Source organism: Leguminivora glycinivorella, chromosome 8 (genome assembly GCF_023078275.1).
Source record: "Leguminivora glycinivorella isolate SPB_JAAS2020 chromosome 8, LegGlyc_1.1, whole genome shotgun sequence".
NCBI classification, from domain to species: Eukaryota; Metazoa; Arthropoda; class Insecta; order Lepidoptera; family Tortricidae; genus Leguminivora; species Leguminivora glycinivorella.
The window spans coordinates 6339106-6360113 of NC_062978.1; the positions used below are offsets into that span (position 1 = coordinate 6339106).

Below are 21008 nucleotides of genomic sequence, written 5' to 3' on the forward strand. Positions count from 1 at the left end.
GGATAGTGGTACTGATATGATACATCCTTATTTCATCCTTATGTGCGCTAAAGAGCTTACCGCGCCTTTAACGCAGATATATAGAAAGTCTTTATCGGAGGGCTACTTTCCTATTAAATGGAAAAGTGCTCTGATAACACCAATTTATAAAAGTGGGGATGCAGGTCAGGTAATTAATTATAGACTAATTAGTAAACTAAATATTTTTGCTAAAATTTTTGATAAATTGGTATACAATAGAATAACTGCCGCTTTCTATCAGCATATCGCGCCCATGCAGTCAGCATGGTTTTTGTCAAGGTCGTAGTGTTGAATGACCTCAAAAGCCACTATGCAAAGTTTGAACGGTCATTTTTATTTCACCCTGTATGCTTAATTCAAGACGTCAACACTCTGTTTTAATAGGCGGAATATTAGATATAAAATAATATCTAAAATTTTTTATTATAGTTGACGAACGCACTCATGCGTAAACCTCCGAATCAGTCAACTTGTAAAACTCTTGTAACATTTCTGGGGTTTAACTCACGCACGTACTTATTTTTTATTACACGTGGCAAAACACCTCGGAGTGCCAAAACGTGTATTGTAACATTAAAGACAGCCTTTGTAAAGTAGTCCAAGTCATATGAAAATTTATTGTCTACCGTACTCTCGTGTAATACGTTCTAAATTCAAAGTGGTTTAGCACTGGCTGTTACCGTCGTTGTGTCGCGAAGTGAATACTTTATAGAACAGACACCAACAAATTTCTGTAAGCACTTTACCGCTTACAACTTTGAACGTACAAAACAACAGTCAATGCTCTCTGTAGAATTAGGTTCCACTCCGTGGATACCTTAATGCTCCAATAAATTGTTTATGTTTTCTTGGGCTCGTGTGTACTCGTAACCCGAGTTTGTTCCAATTTATTTGTAAAACTTCCTCGTTTTTAGGAATCTTAACATAATAAAATAAGGTAAGTCTAACTTTTGTACCATTAAGATCATCGATAATAAAAATGCATTAGGTTCACCAGCAGTATTTTGACCATTATTTTGTATCGTCTACCAAATATTATATGTACCTAGAGGTAGAAAAAGGAAATGGATATCATTTTTAAGTACCTATATATTTTTAGTAAAATAAATCCTGTATCCTATGACACCTGACGCAAAATGGATAATAATTTAATATTGTACAATCAAAACAATAAGCAGATCTCAAAAACTGAAAGCGTCTTTGGGGAGCAGCTGAAACAATTTCAGCAGTCCCGTTGTTGGCATCAAACACACGCAAAGTCCCTGCCAAAGCTAATAAAGGTTACCTGTATACGTAGAGATTTCCACCGATCTTTAGGTCAATGGGTCTTCGGAAGGTATAAAGTAAAAAATATGGATATTTCTACTAATTCATCATATATTGTCATGGTTCGTTCCATTTTATCATATATTATGTGAAATATTAGTCCAGACCCCGTAGCCGAATGGCATTTCTACGACGCGAAAGAGAAACGAATCGCCGTGAAAGGTAGTCTAGCTCTGTCGCGTCAATACGCAAGAGCAATAGAGATAGATATCTACGAGCGTTTCGTTTCGAGAGCGTTTGTTCATTCGTGCAGATCCTTGATTTTAGCAACGTTGTGTTCACATGCGGGCCCAGAGCCAGGACTCGAAAGAGCTGACGCGGGCGAAGCCGGCGGGGTGGTTGCGCTGGCAGTCGTCGATGTGCCCGAACGAGGTGATGCCGATCTGTTGGTTAGAAAGCTCAGTCAGTACACAAGTTTTACAAGGACGATGAAACGTAACAGCCATAGATTTTATAATACACTGTAACATCTGATCAAGGAAACACAATACTTAGCGTGTTAAATGAACATAGTAAAATCCGCTGAGTTATCTGTCTTTACTCACAGCTTGCAGTTTTCGGGCGTCAATTTTTGTAATTTAAAGTCAACAAAAACATTAAAAACGCCTCGTTACGTGTTATTTAGTTGCAACAAGACGAAAATTATTAACACTCAAGGACCTGACAATTAAAATTTCTAGACTTTTGTACTGTGCTGACTTGATAAGCATAAGTTCTGCCATTTTTATCGTCACCATTACCTGAAAAGGTACCATTAAATACTAACCCCCTTATTAATAAACGTTCACTAAAGTTATCAAGCCGATAAAGTTCGTTTGTCCCTTTCCGACGTATTGGTGTGATAGAAAGGGATAAACGAACTTTATCGGCTTGATAACTTTAGTGAATGTTTATTAATAAGGGGGTAAATTATTGACGGTGCCGTGTTGGGGCATTTTACTGACCAGCTAGTTATTAAGGACCAGAGGTCCGCCGGAGTCGCCGCCGCACGTGCCGCGGCCGCCGGTGGTAGCCACACAGTGTGGAGGCCTGCACCGTGGTGCTACCGTAGGTAGACATGCACACAGCATTGTTTGTTCACAACCTGCATGGTCACGTGGGACAGGAACGTGGCGGAAGGAACAATGAGATAAGTACTATCTTCTTTCTGTCGTCTTGATCTTTGAGAAACATTTTTGTTGAAAAGTCAACTTTTGAAAAATGGTATCAATTATTGCGGATGTGTCCCTGATACAGCCGACCCTCAAAAACTGATTATACTACTACTATCTTTAATGTTCTTATTACGAATTTACGTAATAAGAACATTAAAGATGATACGTCGGTATTTCGTATATTGTACGGCGTAGTAGTCGTCAGTGGGAACATAATAATATAATCAGGAATAGTACTTACAGTCGCTGGTCGCTCCGAATCCGGCAGCCCATGCCCAGGATCCAACGAACAGGTTGGAGCCGGAGTACAGGTTGATATTTTGGATGTTGTCTGAAGAACAAAGTATGTCCTCAATTCCAACATGTAATATACAAAGGTTAATTATCAATTTCAATAGGGTTCTACTCTTACGCATGGTCACACACTTATCACGAATATCTCGGCCATTCAATTATGTATGATGTTGCTGCTTAAAGATACATTTCCGGAATCCCTCATACATATACCTAGCTTTAGCAAATGCTGGAGAAGGTACTAGTATACTCATCTACACACTTCCTAGTTTATCTGTTAATCTAAAAGTCCCAGACTACTTACTGTTGTAGGTAACCCAGCTGTGGCGGATGATGGCGACATCATTAACGATGGTCCTCATGTTGTAGTTGGCGTGCATCTCGACGTCGCTGGTGGAAACCCTGGTGCCGCCGGAGAAGAGCAGCGTGGAGCCCCAGACGATGGTGAAGGAGATGGCTTGGGACCAGGTGTTCTGCCAGCAGTGCGCGGCGGTCACGGAGCGCGTGTTGGACAGCAGAGAGGACACGCACAGAAGTTTCGCCGCTGGTCAGGTAGATCACGACGCCGCCCTAGTGAAACCAATCCATTGTAAGAAACAATTAGATCGACAAAGGAATCATTGGTAAAATAGAAACACCGTAATCGTATTTTTCCTCTGTCAACAAATCAGCAAAGCTGCTTTCACTCAGGCCCGGATCTAAGGAGGAGCGAACCGGGTCCCATGTCCCGGCCGACAAGTCCATGAGGATGAGGTTCAAGTCCAAGGAGTGCCGAATTTTACATTTTTTAATTGTTGCCTCTACTCGAAAAAGGTCTAGATCCGGTACTGTTTTCACTAAACAATTCGGTCGACGTTCAACCTCGGTTCGAACACGCTCGGCCTCAATTTCACAGATGACGTACAAATCGTACAATATACATCTTTACCAACTGCATGAGTTAAGTTCATCGCAAGACGGTTTTGTGCTATGTAGGTACAAGTTCTCACAAAAAAAATAATTTTCATTTCATTTCATTAATTTCAAACCAACTTACACTAACAGGTAAACCAAACAGGTAAGTTATAGGTTACATTACATTAAATCACAACTATATAGGTAAATTGAATAAAATTAATTGTCTTTACGCATTTTCAGAAAACTTTGTATGACCATTAAGTTTCATAATTACTTCAGTTTAAATACGAATTGGTAGTTACCCTTCGGGTTGTAAGGTCAGATGGCAGTCGCTTTCGTAAAAGTGCCTATGTCCAATCTTGGGATTAGTTGCCGAAAGCGTACCGCTCCCATGAGCCATGGCAAATTCCGGGATAACGCAAGGAGGATGATGAAATATGAAGTGGTAGGAGTACAAAAGTCAATTAGCATTATTTATGACTTGTACTGCGTAAACCTTTAAATATACAGTCCTTCAATGATCAGATAATGATGATCTTAGTACAAAAATAGAATTTATCCTTCCAAAAATATACTCACGAGGTAAGGGTCTGTCCAAGGCCGGCAGCGGAGCCCCCCACGATCCTGGCGCCTTGATGCGCGCCGCCGCGGGGATCCCGTTCTTGTTATGGTAGTCCAAATAAATTTATAGTTTAAAAAACTCTAGAAAGCAACACGCTTTTATAAATGCACGTAAAAGCCAAAAATAAATTATGGATCGTTCAAGTTGTCTCTATTGCTGGGATGAAGAGTAAACTATGTGCTTTTAATTATAATATTTGATTGTAAAAGCGTGGGGCGCTGCAGTCGTGCTGCAAGTCCAGTTAGCGCGCCAATCTGTGTAAACTGCTTCTCGTAATATAGCTTAACTTGATTTCTCAGCAAGTTATACAAAAAAAGTTTTTCCTGTTACAGCGCCCCACGCTTTTACAATCAAATATTATAATTAAAAGCACATAGTTTACTCTTCATCCCAGCAATAGAGACAACTTGAACGATCCATAATTTATTTTTGGCTTTTACGTGCATTTATAAAAGCGTGTTTTTCTAGAGTTTTTTAAACTATAAATTTATTTTATACTTTTTAGTCGTTAATAATGAAATATATTTAAAATTTAAACAAAAATATTATTTCAAGTAGGCGAATTTCGCAAGCCATTTGTGGCTTAACACGTATTGCTACTTAATAAGAATTAATACCACCTGATGTATAGGTACCAAGTTTATCGCAATAAAGTCATTCATTTAAACATTTTTTCATAGTGCTGCGCTAATTTGAAGATTAATGCAATACAGAACTTAAGGATTTCATCTTACAGAGTAGGAAAGAGACAAAAGGTTGAATTTTCTCAGTCGCTCTCTAGTATATTTGTAGGGGTTGAACCTGGATATGGAACGTGGACGCGACAGTTTGCTAAGCAACTAAAATACTGATAGTGGCTCTGGGATCTGTAGACCTTCGCGACGTGCTTAGCAGTGGCGTGGCGTGAAATTTTTCGTTGATAAAGCCCTTACTTTTGCCCCCCTTACTTTTGCTCTTAAGGGTCACAAGAAAGCCCTAACCCAACTTATTTTAAATATTACATTGATCTTTCTTTTATGCGGGGGGCTTCGCCCCCCGAGCCCCCCTTTCTTTGCTCTTAAGGGTCACAAAAAAACCCTAGCCCAACTTATTTTACACACTACGTTGATCTTTCTTTTTTGCTTAACTCAACTTATTTTAAATACTACGTTGATCTTTCTTTCATGCGGGGGCTTCGCCCCCGAGCCCCTCTTACTTTTGCTCTTAAGGGTCACAAAAAAACCCTAGCCCAACTTATTTTACACACTACGTTGATCTTTCTTTTTTGCGGGGGGCTTCGCCCCGCCCCCAATTTTGCTTTTGTTATCAATTTTTCTTTTGTAAGCATGTGGACGCTAGCCCGCGACCTGGGCTACATATTTAAGGGTCACAAAAAAGACCCTTACCTGACCCCCCCGAGCCCCCCTTAATTTTGCACTTAAGGGTCACAAGAAAACCCTAACCTAATTTATTTTAAATATTACGTTGATCTTCTTTTTTGCGGGGGGCTTCGCCCCCCGAGCCCCCTTTTCTTTGCTCTTAAGGGTCACAAGAAAACCCTAACTCAACTTATTTTAAATATTACGTTGATCTTTCTTTTATGCGGGGGGCTTCGCCCCCCGAGCCCCCCTTACTTTTGCACTTAAGGGTCACAAGAAAACCCTAACCTAATTTATTTTAAATATTACGTTGATCTTCTTTTATGCGGGGGGCTTTGCCCCCCGAGCCCCCCTTACTTTTGCTCTTAAGGGTCACAAGAAAACCCTAACCCAACTTATTTTAAATACTACGTTGATCTTTCTTTTATGCGGGGGCTTCGCCCCCCGAGCCCCCCTTTTGTTTATATACTCTTGAGGGTCACAAGAAAACCCTAAACCAACTTATTTTGAATACTACGTTGATACTTTTTTTTGCGGGGGGCTTCGCCCCCCGAGCCCCCCTTTCTTTGCTCTTAAGGGTCACAAGAAAACCCTAACCCAACTTATTTTAAATATTACGTTGATCTTTCTTTTATGCGGGGGGCTTCGCCCCCGAGCCCCCCTTTCTTTGCTCTTAAGGGTCACAAGAAAACCCTAACCTAATTCATTTTAAATATTACGTTGATCTTTTTTTATGCGGGGGGGCTTCGCCCCCGAACCCCCTCTTACTTTTTCCCTTAAGGGTCACAAGAAAACCCTAACCTAATTAATTTTAAATATTACGTTGACCTTTTTTTATGCGGGGGGCTTCGCCCCCGAACCCCCCCTTACTTTTGCTCTTAAGGGTCACAAGAAAACCCTAACCCAACTTATTTTAAATACTACGTTGATCTTTCTTTTATGCGGGGGGCTTCGCCCCTTGAGCCCCCCTTTTGTTTATTTACTCTTGAGGGTCACAAGAAAACCCTAAACCAACTTGTTTTGAATACTACGTTGATTTTTTGTTTTGCGGGGGCTTCGCCCCCGAACCCCCCTTTTTTGTTCTTCAGGGTCACAAGAAAACCCTAACCCAACTTATTTTACATACTACGTTGATCCTTTTTTTTTTGCGGGGGCTTCGCCCCCAAGCCCCCTTTATTTGCTCGTAAGGGTCACAAGAAAACCCTAACCCAACTTATTTTAAATATTACGTTGATCTTTCTTTTATGCGGGGGGCTTCGCCCCCGAGCCCCCTTACTTTTGCTCTTAAGGGTCACAAGAAAACCCTAGCCCAACTTATTTTAAAAATTACATTGATCTTCCTTTTATGCCGGGGCTTTGCCCCCGAGGCCCCCTTTCTTTTCTCTTAAGGGTCACAAGAAAACCCTAACCCAACTTATTTTAAATATTACATTGATCATTTTTTTATGCGGGGGCTTCGCCCCCCGAGCCCCCCTTTCTTTGCTCTTAAGGGTCACAAGAAAACCCTAGCCCAACTTATTTTAAAAATTACATTGATCTTCCTTTTATGCCGGGGGCTTCGCCCCCCGAGCCCCCCTTTCTTTGCTCTTAAGGGTCACAAGAAAACCCTAACCCAACTTATTTTAAATACTACGTTGATCTTTCTTTAATGCGGGGGTCTTCGCCCCCCGAGCCCCCCTTACTTTTGCTCTTAAGGGTCACTAGAAAACCCTAACCCAACTTATTTTACATACTTTGTTGATCCTTTTTTTTGCGGGGGGCTTCGCCCCCCGAGCCCCCCTTTCTTTGCTCTTAAGGGTCACAAGAAAACCCTAAGCCAACTTATTTTAAATACTACGTTGATCTTTCTTTTAGGCGGGGGTCTTCGCCCCCCGAACCCCCTTTAGTTTTGCTCTTAAGGGTCACAAGAAAACCCTAACCCAACTTATTTTACATACTTTGTTGATCATTTTTTTTGCGGGGGGCTTCGCTCCCCGAGCCCCCCTTTATTTGCTCGTAAGGGTCACAAGGAAACCCTTACCCAACTTATTTTAAATATTACATTGATCTTTCTTTTATGCGGGGGGCTTCGCCCCCCGAGCCCCTCTTACTTTTGCTCTTAAAGGTCACAAAAAAACCCTAGCCCAACTTATTTTACACACTACGTTGATCTTTCTTTTTTGCGGGGGGCTTCGCCCCCGCCCCCAATTTTGCTTTTGTTATCAATTTTTCTTTTGTAAGCATGTGGACGCTAGCCCGCGGCCTGGACTACATATTTAAGGGTCACAAAAAAGACCCTTACCTGACTTAATAGTTTAGATACTTATTCGGTCTTTCCTTTTTCCGCTCATAAGGGTCGCAAGAAAACCCTAACATAACTTAGGCCTCGCTTCGCTTCGGTCAATAATAGGTTTGTTATAACGTTGAAAACGTAACGTTCAAAGTTCATTACGTGGCCCTTCTCACAAGCGCAACCACAACTATGATACGATATGCCATCATGGAATGCCAGTGCCAATCTTCGGGCTTCATTATCAGACCTTGAAACCTAGTCGTGGTCAAAGTTCATTATAAGACTTTTCTAAGAAACCAGAAAACAGCTATGATACGAAGTTCCATCATGTAGTTCCAGTTCATATCTTCCGGCTCCATCATCAGACCTTGAAACCTAATCGTAGTCAAAGTTCATTACAATACTTTTCTAAGAAACCCAAATACAGCTATGATACGATGTTCCATCATGTAGTTCCAGGTCATATCTTCCATCTTCATCATCAGACCTTGAAACCTAATCGTAGTCAAAGTTTATTACAAGACTTTTCTAAGAAACCCAAAAACAGCTTTGATACGATGTTCCATCATGTAGTTCCAGGTCATATCTTCCAGCTTCATCATCAGACCTTGAAACCTAATCGTAGTCAAAGTTCATTACAAGACTTTTCTAAGAAACCCAAAAACTGCTATGATACGATGTTCCATCATGTAGTTCCAGTTCATATCTTCCGGCTCCATCATCAGACCTTGAAACCTAATCGTAGTCAAAGTTTATTACAAGACTTTTCTAAGAAACCCAAAAACAGCTATGATACGATGTTCCATCATGTAGTTCCAGTTCATATCTTCCGGCTCCATCATCAGACCTTGAAACCTAATCGTAGTCTAAGTTCATTACAAGACTTTTCTAAGAAACCCAAAAACAGCTATGATACGATGTTCCATCATGTAGTTCCAGTTCATATCTTCGGGCTCCATCATCAGATCAGTTCAACAGTATCATATTATTGTATTGTCATCAGAACTACATACAGCTGCCAATTTTCATTACGCTACGATCCTTGGAAGATGGTTAAATTAGCCTCCGCAGATTCCATTACATAGTTAGTTACATACACGACGACCTAATAAAAGCGTGTTAAATATATTGTAATTAAATGGCGCACTAGAAATTTGTTTGTTGATTTTATACTTTGTGTCCAAGATTTGTGTGAAATAATGTGTATGTCGTACTTTTTTCCTCCTGCTGCAAATGTCAAGGATGACATTTTCACTTACATGTCTGGTTACATTTTATTAAAAAGAAACCTTATTTTATGTTTTCAAGACCATTATGTTCTATTAATTTTTAAGTACTTTAAAAAGCCATTTCCAGTTTGCTCACTGTCAACCTAACACGCTCCTCCTCGCTTCGCTCGTCGTCGCACCTAAACTGACCCTGTCGCACACGAGTTTTCTGTTACAATACTAATAAAATTATTACATTACATTTATGCCTTGTAATATTTATTGTCAAACGTGATTTTGAAATGTATGAGGTACCGGAGGTAAATGACAAGACAAGACTGTGGTGAACTCTGTATATTTGACTAAAGATACATCGTGTTTATATAGTAGGGTATTATCTAATTATCTATTAATGTGGGAGTTATCATGGTATCTATTCCATGATAGTATGTGCTCATATTTCAAAGGTTAATTGGTACTTGATACTTGATACTTTATTATCTTATTGTTAATTTAATGTTCTTTAAAGGTTATCTATCTATGTGTGAGTGTATGACGCTGCTATGACTGTGACCTCACTACAGTTTAGCATTTGTAGAAACATTTTTTGACAAAAAAATAGTTGACAAAATAATTTTGTCCAGTAATTAATTTGACAAAAATAAAGTTGAGCAAACTTTTCTTGTCCAACTGAAGCCTTGGGAATAAAACTGAAATTATCATTTGACAATTTTAAGTTAAATTTGGCAAAAAAAATCTTCGGTAAATTAAATTAATCCCGTAGAAATGAAAATGCAAATGCCTAAATATTTTCGAAATATGCGATGTGAAATTTTGACCAAACATGTTTTTGGGATATGAGTTTTGCCATTAAAAACGTTTGCGAAAGAAAGTTTTGTCTAAATAAAATTTGACTAAGTAAAATTGTGCCAAATGATAATTTGACCAAACAAATTCATTGCGAAACATACCTTTGCCAAACAATACTTTGGGAAATGAAACTATTGCGATATGATTATTGGGAAATGAAATTTGACGAAACGTTTTTTGGCGAAACGGCAGGACACCGTCAACAAGGTTTAATTCTCTAGGAAGACATAGATAAAAATAACCTCTGTTGACTTATAGAAATAAGTCCTTTTGAAAACACACTCCTCAAATAGGTACATATGACATTGGAGTGAGACGTTGCCAGCCTCTCGCCTACGCCACAGTGGAACCAATATCCCACCGTCGTCTTCTACGTCATCCACAAGGAAAGAGGGTGGTGAAATTTTTAACCCGTCACCACACCAATATGTTCATGTGTATGTATATTAGTGGCCTAGCACCCAGCTTTGCTTAGTTTGGGGCTAGGTTGATTCGTGTGATGTCCTCCAATATTTAATATTTATATAATATGTGATTTTAGTTTTTACGGAACCTTAAAAACGGTTTTTCCAATCATTAGTCAATTTTCAGCTGGTCATTCAGTATCAGATTAATTGATATTGTTTTGTTAATTATTGTCAGTTTTCATAATCTACATAGGTAATTAGAATTTCCCTAATAAAATCAGCGTAAGTTATCAACACTTAATTTTATTCTATAAGATAGATTAAATATTATAGTGAAACCTCCATAAATCGATCCCGTGTACCTACTTACTAAAGTTATGCCTTGTGTTATACGAGGGTGATCGTTGTATGTATTTTAATCGAACATATAAAAACACGAATAAAACTATCAAGAAATTATAAACACACAATGTCTCCCTGTCTCTGACTGAATAAGTATCTTTTCCCCGCACTAGCTCGGAAACACGTGTTTTGTCCTTTATTACCAGCGGATAAAAACAGATTTTATCCACTAGTGGGTAAACTAATTTGACCTTGAATAAAGTCAAAATAACTGCTTTAATATTAATAAAAGTAGGTGAATCTAGTAATAAAGATGATTTACCACCTGTGGAACTACTGGAAGCAGTGATAAACGCATTTTTTGCGTTGTAGTTTCCTCGCTATAGTGAGGGGAAAAGTTTTGTGTTACACTCGGGTGCAAATGTATTTTACTTCTCGTGTGTTAAAAAACTCGCAAGTTCAAGATTCTATTCTCGAACCACTCGCTTCGCTCGTGGTTCAACTATAGAATCCTTTCACTTGCTCGTTTTTCAATTCCACACTCGGCGTTAAAATACAACTTTGCCCCCTTGTATAACAAATAACTATTTCGTGTGCGTTCCGTTGCATGCATTTTGAGTTTGTACAACAATATCGTATACTAAGAGCTCAGAGCCGCCAGACCTCTTCCTCATTTTCTCAATGATGAAACTTTGAGATAATGTAGAGTTCGTATCGACGTTTAAAGTCTGCATATTAATAATAATAATATAATATAATAAATATTGGGGACACGTTACCTTACACAGATCAACTTAGCCCCAAACTAAGCAAAGCTTGTACTATGGGTGCTAAGCGACGATATTATACATACTTAAATAGATAAATACATACTTATATACGTAGAAAACATCCATGACTCAGGAACAAATATCTGTGCTCATCACACAAATAAATGCCCTTACCGGGATTCGAACCTAGAACCGCGGCTTAGCAGGCAGGGTCACTACCGACTGAGCCAGACCGGTCGTCAAATATATTACCTAATTAGTAGTTTTTTTTTCCTATAAGGTTTTTTTTTTAAACACTAACTTTCCTTAAATTCTCAAGGCTGATTTTTATATATGTGTTAGAAACTACCATTAAGAATTGATAGTCATCATTTCCTAACCATTTTCACCGGCCGTAGCTTGAGAGATTAGGGTAAGTTAGAAAGACTTTCAAGCGTCTGGTAAAAGTTACGGCCGGCAGAAATGGTCTGGAAATAATGATTATCAAATCCATACAGTCTTATCTCAAATCAATATATCAAAATCAGCCTTGAAAGTTAGTTATTAGTTAGGAAACTTAGTGTTTTAAAAAAAACTTACAGCAAAAAGAATGGCCGACGGGCCGAAATAGGTAATATGCAGACATTAAACGTCGATACGAACTCTACATTATCTCAAAGTTTCATCCTTGAGAATATAAATGGTCAAGCAAATCTTGACTCTAATAAAAAAGTCGCCAAATTCTAATTTCTATTAGGACGCAACCCCTTCGATTTATTAGGTTTTTGCTTGAACAATTGAACATAATTATGTATGGCATATAATTAACCGGGCAACTAAAATATTAAACGGGAAGTTATGTCGGGCATACAATAATATAATTTGGCTGTGTTTTAATATTGTGGCGACAAAAAAAATATATGAGCTTCAAATATTAAGCATCATTATTATTGAAAAAACGGCAGCAAATTTCAAGCGACAAAAATATTGCCGAGGAACATTAAACAATACTTTGGCGACTAAAATAGTAATTGACACCTAGTATTGTAAAGCGTGAGATTTTTAATATTTGTAGTCATATAGACGCTAGCACCTAAATAATTATGCTTAGCTCATCGTTTAAAGTAGTATTTAAATTGCGGAGGCAACTAAAAAAAATATTGGGAAGTTGGTTTTTTTAAAACACATATGAAATAATTTCTTTATGGAAACGATGGTCTCATCGGAAGATCATCGCTGGAAGTCACCAGCAACACGCTGAGGCACTTCAATCCTTTCTGTCTTGTTGTTATTAAATATGTGTATTTTGTCTTGCCTGTGTTCACGAATAAATGTTTATTCTATTCAAACATCGTATTTGCGACCCGTAAACCACGGGTAGTATTTACATCGTACATCTATTTTCGAGCGAGTTGCAAGCGAGGGAACGCGTACTAAATCATTTTATAATAAGTACACAGCAAAAAGGAGTTGTATATTTGGGTTGTATATTTTTACTTGTATAAGATTAGTGCTTGGATACCTTGGGTAGGACATACTTGCATGTTTAAATTACAAATATATATTTTTTATCATTGTATAAATTACAAAATAAGTGGTTTAACATAAATGGTGGAGGGTAGAATAATTTTCTGCCAAAAAACTGCTGTGCAGTTTGGCAGATAAGTACAAAACTTTATTGTAACTTTTCTTTTATTATAACGAAATAAAGTAAAAAAAAAGTGCTTGTTTGCCACCGACGTGGTATTCAAAAAAATTGCCATGATAGATTTGCTAAGTATGGCATAATTCTTAGGTACTTTGTATGAACAAAACAAAGATAGCAAAAAGGAAATGAAATACAGTGCATCCCTAACACACATGACTCGCTATCAAAACAGAAATAGGAAGAAGATGGACAACTTTTTACCGCCTAACTATTATGCAAACAAGAATCTACGGAAGTACTCTTAATTTAGAAGATTATTTTGCTCATGATAATTATGCCAGCATAAGATTCGATTCGATATTATAAAATCTGCGGAACGATTTATGTCAAAGCATATTCTGAGTAAGGTTTTCCTGCCAAAAAATTAATCTTTCAGGGTGGTGTTAAGACTGCGTAAGGCCAGCCTTAGATTCGATAGAGTAAACCTGATGAAAAGTTAAATTAATTGTACTTATAGACGAAGTTGCCAGCACCCCAAACACCTAATTTCTTACCCATAAGTATAATATTTTGTCGACCGTTATATTTTATAACAATCCTTTTTTTTTATGAAAATGACAGCTCAGGTGATGAGTGCCGATGTATAAATTTTAAATGTACTTTTTATGTTAATTTGCTATATAAATATTTTAAAAGAACTGTATATTTTATATTAATAGACAGCTGTTTTCCTATTAAACTGTATCTCTTAAATTGTTTCCAATATAATAATTCAGTTGCCAAATAAATAGTTGGTAGTCGCGTCTGAATAAACCGTAGCCGTAATGACATTAAAATGCTACCTCATATTGAAATATTTTGAGGCCCCATTTTAGTCGCCAAACTATTATTTTTGATACCCATTTCTATGGTTATTTAGTCGCCCGGTTAAATACGTGCCATTATGTATGTATATACCTAACGGATTTTGAAAAATTTATTAGGAAATGTGCAGTGAATAGGGAACTTAAATGTTTATAAGATAAAATATTTTATACCATGCACGAAATAAAGCGTCAGATAATTATAAGAAAAACATTGACAGAAAAATAAATAAATAAATAAATATTGGGGACCTTACACAGATCAACTTAGCCCCAAACTAAGCAAAGCTTGTACCACAGTATAATAAAGAGTACTATCGTACAGTATGGCCACTTCCGCTCCCCGCTGAAAGTGCCGCCTACCCCCTCTCGGTTACCTCACAGTTACCGCCTGTCAAAAACGCGAACAGTCGACCTGTCATATGTCACTCATACAAGCATAGTACTCATTCACCTACACGAGCTTAGACTGTGTGCTAGGAACGCGCCTCTTTCATATATTTGATCGCCAGTGTCCGAGGTGTGCTTGTACTATGGGTACTAAGCGACGATATACATACTTAAATAGATAAATACATACTTATTCTGATTCATTCATTTCATTTCTGATTTTATTTCATTTGTTAATTTTATTGTGCTTTGTGTATTTCTCTTTGTAAATGACGATCCTTATTGGGAGAAACTATTCATTTTATTATTTTCAATTCATAATGTAATTTTTGACGATCATGATGAGAAGATAAACATAACTTTGGCATGTAACAAATTTATAGTGTAATTTTTATCATGAAATAAAGAAATCTAATCTAATCTAATCTTATATGTGTCAACCAATTGGAACCCTAGGTCACTGTAGAACTATGTCATAGTGACGTTATTAAATCAGATTGTAAGAAATCTCTTACTGCTTGTCATTTTGACATGGTTGTAGAGTGGCCAAGGGTTCCAGTTGGTTGACCGTACATAATAATATATCGTCGTTCAAATTCCTTTTGACAGTTCTTAAAAAGAAGCAGATTTGACTGGGAGGCATCAAGTAGTTTATTCAAATAACGTTGATGATGATGGTGGTTTTGGTGGTGGATGGTGGTAACACACTGTATCTCCAATTTATTTATTGGGTGAATCAACTTTTTCTTGCTTTTTGCAAGAATTGCCCATACTTATTATTAGCTCTACTTTTGTGAGTTTTAACCTGGCCATCGTGAATAAAGATCCTTATTTTTATTTTAAGAAGAATAATTAATAATAGAATAAAAGGGAATAATTTAAAAAAAAAACATTTACAATTAAATCTATATGTGACCCAGTGGAAGAGACACTTTTTAGGGTTCCGTAGTCAACTAGGAACCCTTATAGTTTCGCCATGTCTGTCTGTCCGTCCGTCCGTCCGTCCGTCCGTCCGTCCGTCCGTCCGTCCGCGGATAATCTCAGTAACCGTTAGCACTAGAAAGCTGAAATTTGGTACCAATATGTATATCAATCACGTCAACAAAGTGCAAAAATAAAAAATGGAAAAAAATGTTTTATTAGGGTACCCCCCTACATGTAAAGTGGGGGTTGATATTTTTTTTCATTCCAACCCCAACGTGTGATATATTGTTGGATAGGTATTTAAAAATGAATAAGGGTTTACTAAAATCGTTTTTTGATAATATTAATATTTTCGGAAATAATCGCTCCTAAAAGAAAAAAAAGTGCGTCCCCCCCCCTCTAACTTTTGAACCATATGTTTAAAAAATATGAAAAAAATCACAAAAGTAGAACTTTATAAGGACTTTCTAGGAAAATTGTTTTGAACTTGATAGGTTCAGTAGTTTTTGAGAAAAATACGGAAAACTACGGAACCCTACACTGAGCGTGGCCCGACACGCTCTTGGCCGGTTTTTTTCATACAAAAGTGAGGGACAGCTATGTCCACTGGGTCACTGCTCGAAATAAAGTAATAAAATAGCAAATCCTATAAAAACATGATGTATTGCATAGCTTGTATATCTGTTTTTAATATAATAAGTATAAACTAATTACACTAAATACAAATTAAATTTTCTGACCACATGTAGTCAAAGTATGCGTAATTTTGCTGGCAAAGAAAAGTTTAGTAGGTACGTGTACTAATTTTTGGGATTGGATGGAATTATATTATCGTGCTACCGAACTTAAAAACGATAAAAATAATGATTGCTAGTATGTTATATTGATAATTATGCTAGATAACAAGTGATCAAGAAGTATAAAAAGACAATGCAATTAGTAGTGGACAACAATTGCCTGCTCAATTATGAAACTGCTGGTTGCTTTGGCGTTGGTGGGTCTGGTGGGGTCGGCGGTGGCCGAGGAGTGGGTGTCTCCGGTGGAGCTGGACTACCATAACAAGATCGGGATTCCCGCGGCGGCGCGCATCAAGGCGGCCGAGCAGGCCCTGGACTTCGACGGCGCGAGGATCGTGGGGGGCTCCGCTGCCCATCTTGGACAGTACCCTTACCTCGTGAGTATACACGGTGTAACGTGAAGAAACCGAAAAATTTTAACAGCTTATTTCTTATCATATTAGAAGATTAAAATGAATTCAGAGGCCAAAATATCATATCATAATATCTAATAAAGTCTTTTTTAACAGACTTCAAAAAAGGAGGAGGTTCTCGATTCGACTGAATATTTTTAGAAGACTTAGAAGACAACGAAAATTCTTGGTAATTTTTTTCGGACCCACACAGCACAAACTGTCTTGCAACTTGGAATACCGAAAGCAGTCTGTAAAGACGAAGGTATCTCCTTAAAAAATTGAGACCGAGCGTGGTCGAACCGCGATTAAAACGTCGAGGGAATGACTTAAGGCAATGTTAACCACTCATGATGTTTTGTTTTACTTATGTGAAGCAGCTTATTGCTGATCGAGGAAAAATACTTGTTGGGAGTAGTCAAAACTTTTTTTAAATTATAAATGGCCTTACACTTGACCACAGACCAAAGACAAAGACGTGGCCTACGCTGGAGTGAGCTCGCTCAGAAAATGCCTGTTCACCCTAGATTTGAAGGTTGCCGGGTTATATGCGATCGAAAATATAGCCGTCGGCAAAAAAGACACCCATTAAATTTCCATTTTCTTTCATCAATGATTCCCTCGTCCCATCTAAAGTTACTTACAATGTGCTTATTTTACTAGGGCGGTCTCGTGATCAGCCTGACCAGCGGCGGCACCTCCGTATGCGGATCCTCTCTGCTGTCCAACACGCGCTCCGTGACCGCCGCGCACTGCTGGCGGAACACCCAGTCCCAGGCCCGTTCCTTCACCATCGTCTGGGGCTCCACGCTGCTCTTCTCCGGCGGCACCAGGGTCTCCACCAGCGACGTCGAGATGCACGCCAGCTACAACATGCAGACTCTCGTTAATGATGTCGCCATCATCCGCCACAGCTGGGTTACTTACAATAGTAAGTAGAAGTAGCCTTCACTGTACCAGTGTACCTACAATATACCTGCTAGCATTTGCTTAATATTGTGCTATTAGATGTGCTTCTTCTTCTCTGTTGAAACCGCATTGTTGAGGGTCGTGACCACCATAAGTCACAGTACGTTGCAGTGCCTTCCACTCAGGCAGATCTTTTGCCTTTGAGCTCCGGGGATCCTTAACCCTGGAGCCCAACGCGTGTGACCTCTCGGAGTGCTGAAGCGACGCGGGTATGCGAGTTATCCGAATTTTTGTTTTTATTGGCATCATGCGTAGGAGAGAATGACGCTCCTTCAATTGAAATTCAAGTTTTAAGAATAAAACTGTGTGACTAAATAGTTAATCTTTTCAGACAACATCCACAACATCAACCTGTCCTCTGGCTCCAACCTGTTCGTTGGATCCTGGGCGTGGGCTGCCGGCTTCGGAGCGACCAGCGACTGTAAGTACTATTCATGGCTGTATGTTCCTGCTGAAGACTACTAAGGGTCGGTTGCACCAAACCGTCTGTCACCGATTTGGCAATCTCTATGGGAAAAACTTTGGTTGAAGTCTGTCTTCTCCTGCGTGTTGTTGATGTGTCTGCTGACTGTGGTTGATGCAACTGGCCCTATGCCGTACAATTTAAGTACGAAACACCAAAGTTTTATATTCAATGTAAATAATCGCTCCTTGAGGGTGCGCTCCGTCAGGGGCACATCTGCAATGGTAATTCCATTTTTCAAGTTGAATTTTCAAAATCGAAACGACATAAAGGAGACAGTATCTCATTGTATCAACTTGTTTCAGCGCAACTAGGCATTCCTAGCACCGCGTTCCTGTCCCACGTGACTGTGCAGGTGGTCAACAGCAACGTATGCTTGGCGGTCTACGGTGGCAACACGGTGCAGGCCTCCACTCTCTGTGTGGCCACCACTGGCGGCCGCGGCACGTGCGGCGGCGACTCCGGCGGCCCTCTGGTTATCGACAACCAGCTGGTAAGTAAACTTACCCTGTTATCAAGTCGGTTTTTTTATATAAATGGGCTTACTTTTGGCCACAGACTAGCCAAAGATAAAGAAAGAGGCTAGTGGTGTTGAAATATGGCGACAATTATTTTTGTAAGAATTTTACGAATAAGGACCTATTAGATAATGGCAGAACAGTAACATGTTAAGAGTCTACGAAGTTAGCTATAAGACCTTACACAGTCTGAATCAGATCAATCTGAGAAATTCATAATCTGAAAAGACGAGTACACGGAGTTGACATTCAGATTTTTTCAAATTCTGAATTCGTCAGATTCATGAAAGACTGTGTAAGTGTAACGCCTGGGGCCCATTTCTTAAAACTGAAAGTTGCAAGTTACAAGCGGTAGTCTCTTTCCAACTTGTCATATTAGACATTGACAACCACTTGTAAATTGTAACTTGTAAGCTTCGAGAAATGGGCCCCTGAGTGCACGTTCATATTGGGAGCGCATTTGCGGGTGGTGCATGTCAAACAAATGAAACTCATACAAAGTGTCCTCAGTCAACGCTGCATAAGTCCCGCCCCACTGCACCCGGACGCTTCGCTCAGAGCGTCCACTATGTTTTGTCAGAGAGTAAACTGCTCTCTCGTGGCTTCACCTGGCTCTCGTGTACTGATTAAGCTTTCTACCCAACAGATCGGTATCACCTCGTTCGGGCACGTCGACGGCTGCCAGCGCAACCACCCCGCCGGCTTCGTCCGCGTCAGCTCCTTCGCGTCCTGGCTTTGGGCCCGCATGTGAACACAACGCTGCGACTTGTCTTGACCAATCGATAAACTATGAGAAATAAATTAATTTGTAATTTCATTTATTTCTTTCATTTGTAATAATTAGTACCTGATTAGACTATAATTAGGGGAGAGGCCAAGTTGAACAGCAGCAGTTGTCGTAGGAATATTGTGTTATAATTACCTATACCGTTGGAATCTGAAATGTCAACTGATTATCTGGAGGCAAGTAGTGCCACAGTATAAAACCAGTAATAACTCTTCTTACAAACTTCACGCCGCGCGGTGTGTCCCCCTCCCTCCCCTCGCATGCGGCGAAAACATGCGAAACTGGTGATTATTGGGCTGGACAGTCGGGGCCGCGTTTGCGCGCTGTGTTGACGTGTTGAGTTCGGGAGAAAATGACGTCAGCACCGAAGACATATTTTCGTTACTGTAGTGTTTATGGGTGTATGGAAAGTTCTCAAAATGCGGAAATGTCATTCTTTAGAATTCCTAGACACCCAGAAAAGTAAGTGGTTGTTATATATTTGCAGTGTTAGGTACATTATTGCTTACGTAAATGGCGTAAAAGTGAGATTTAAAGCTAGAATGACACATTAAAATCAATAAGGATTTATCTGTAACGACATTTAGGTAGATGCTGCGATCTATCTAGCTCGAAAGTTTGGTACCTACTTAAATATTGTGCAAACATCTATTCAAACATTTTATGTAAATATGATTTCGTCAGTATTTAAGAAACAAATACGTACTTGAATCTTTATTAGATAAAAAGGTAGAAAGAGCGTTGGTACTAGCATAGCGCCATACACAGTTACTAATACGAGTAGGACAGTAGGTACCTACGTTTCTAGTTCAAACGAATCTTTTTTTTATTGTGATGGATTGGGTGTATTCTAGAGAAAACATATAAAATGAACACTTAAATTAACGCTTTTGCAATTATTGTTACACAATCTACTATTGCGCGTATGAGAGTAATATATTTATAATGATTTTTTGTGTCTTCAATACTGACTAATGTGGTGTCATGACGTGGTATTGTTATACTAAAACCTACTTACAGTTAATAGTACCTATTAGATTTACAACAACTTACATTGTACGAAGTCGATTATAGTAACGTTGTACATGTACAACCCTGCGTGACCTTGCGCAGTAGTAACGACCGCGCCGCCGCTGCCGGAGATTAACTACTGATATATCCTTATACTGTGGTAGTGCCCATGCCAAGACGAGTCAAGCGAAGCGCAATGGCACTTTTCTACCTTTTCTCGAAGGGATTCGTTGTTTTTTTTTTTTAACATAAAAATTATTATATTATATTATTACTGATAATACTGATAGTCAATGTTATCGCTCTACTAGGAGTACCTACTACTAAGTTTATTGCTTTCTTTATTTCGACATTTTTTAACGATTCTGTGAATCCGATACTTAGGCACTATAACTATAACAAATATATTATGTTCTACAATTGAATACTTATGTAGGCAGGTATATTTAAATAGGTATATAGTCGCTATAGCCTGAATATTTTCTCGTTCACACACCAGTAGGTAAAGTTATTCGTAATAGGTTCAATCGTTCGGCCCAACGGATTGGAAGTTTGAAAATAAAAGTGAAATGGACTGGAAGAAGCTGCTCATTCGTATTCGTGAATCAGCATTTTATTAACCGAGCCTTTAATCAAATATTCACGCCCACAACAATGAGGTTGTGGGACTAGTGGGAGCCACGGAACACCATACCTAATGGCCGCTGTACACATGGGGCCAACGGT

The 21008-nt window shown here is 38.9% G+C and overlaps 1 protein-coding gene and 1 pseudogene across 1 annotated transcript; one reads left to right on the forward strand and one right to left on the reverse strand.

Annotated features, from left to right (window-relative positions):
* Positions 1 to 1625: 1625 nt before the first annotated feature.
* On the reverse strand, positions 1626 to 13064 carry LOC125228673 (annotated as a pseudogene).
* Positions 13065 to 16294: 3230 nt separating this feature from the next.
* Positions 16295 to 19301, forward strand: LOC125228767 (trypsin alpha-3-like). Its single transcript, XM_048133440.1, has 5 exons — positions 16295 to 16519; positions 17198 to 17465; positions 17835 to 17924; positions 18272 to 18459; positions 19131 to 19301. Exons 1-5 carry the CDS (start codon positions 16313 to 16315, stop codon positions 19233 to 19235), a joined length of 858 nt encoding a protein of 285 aa, XP_047989397.1. The 5' UTR covers positions 16295 to 16312; the 3' UTR covers positions 19236 to 19301.
* Positions 19302 to 21008: the final 1707 nt, after the last annotated feature.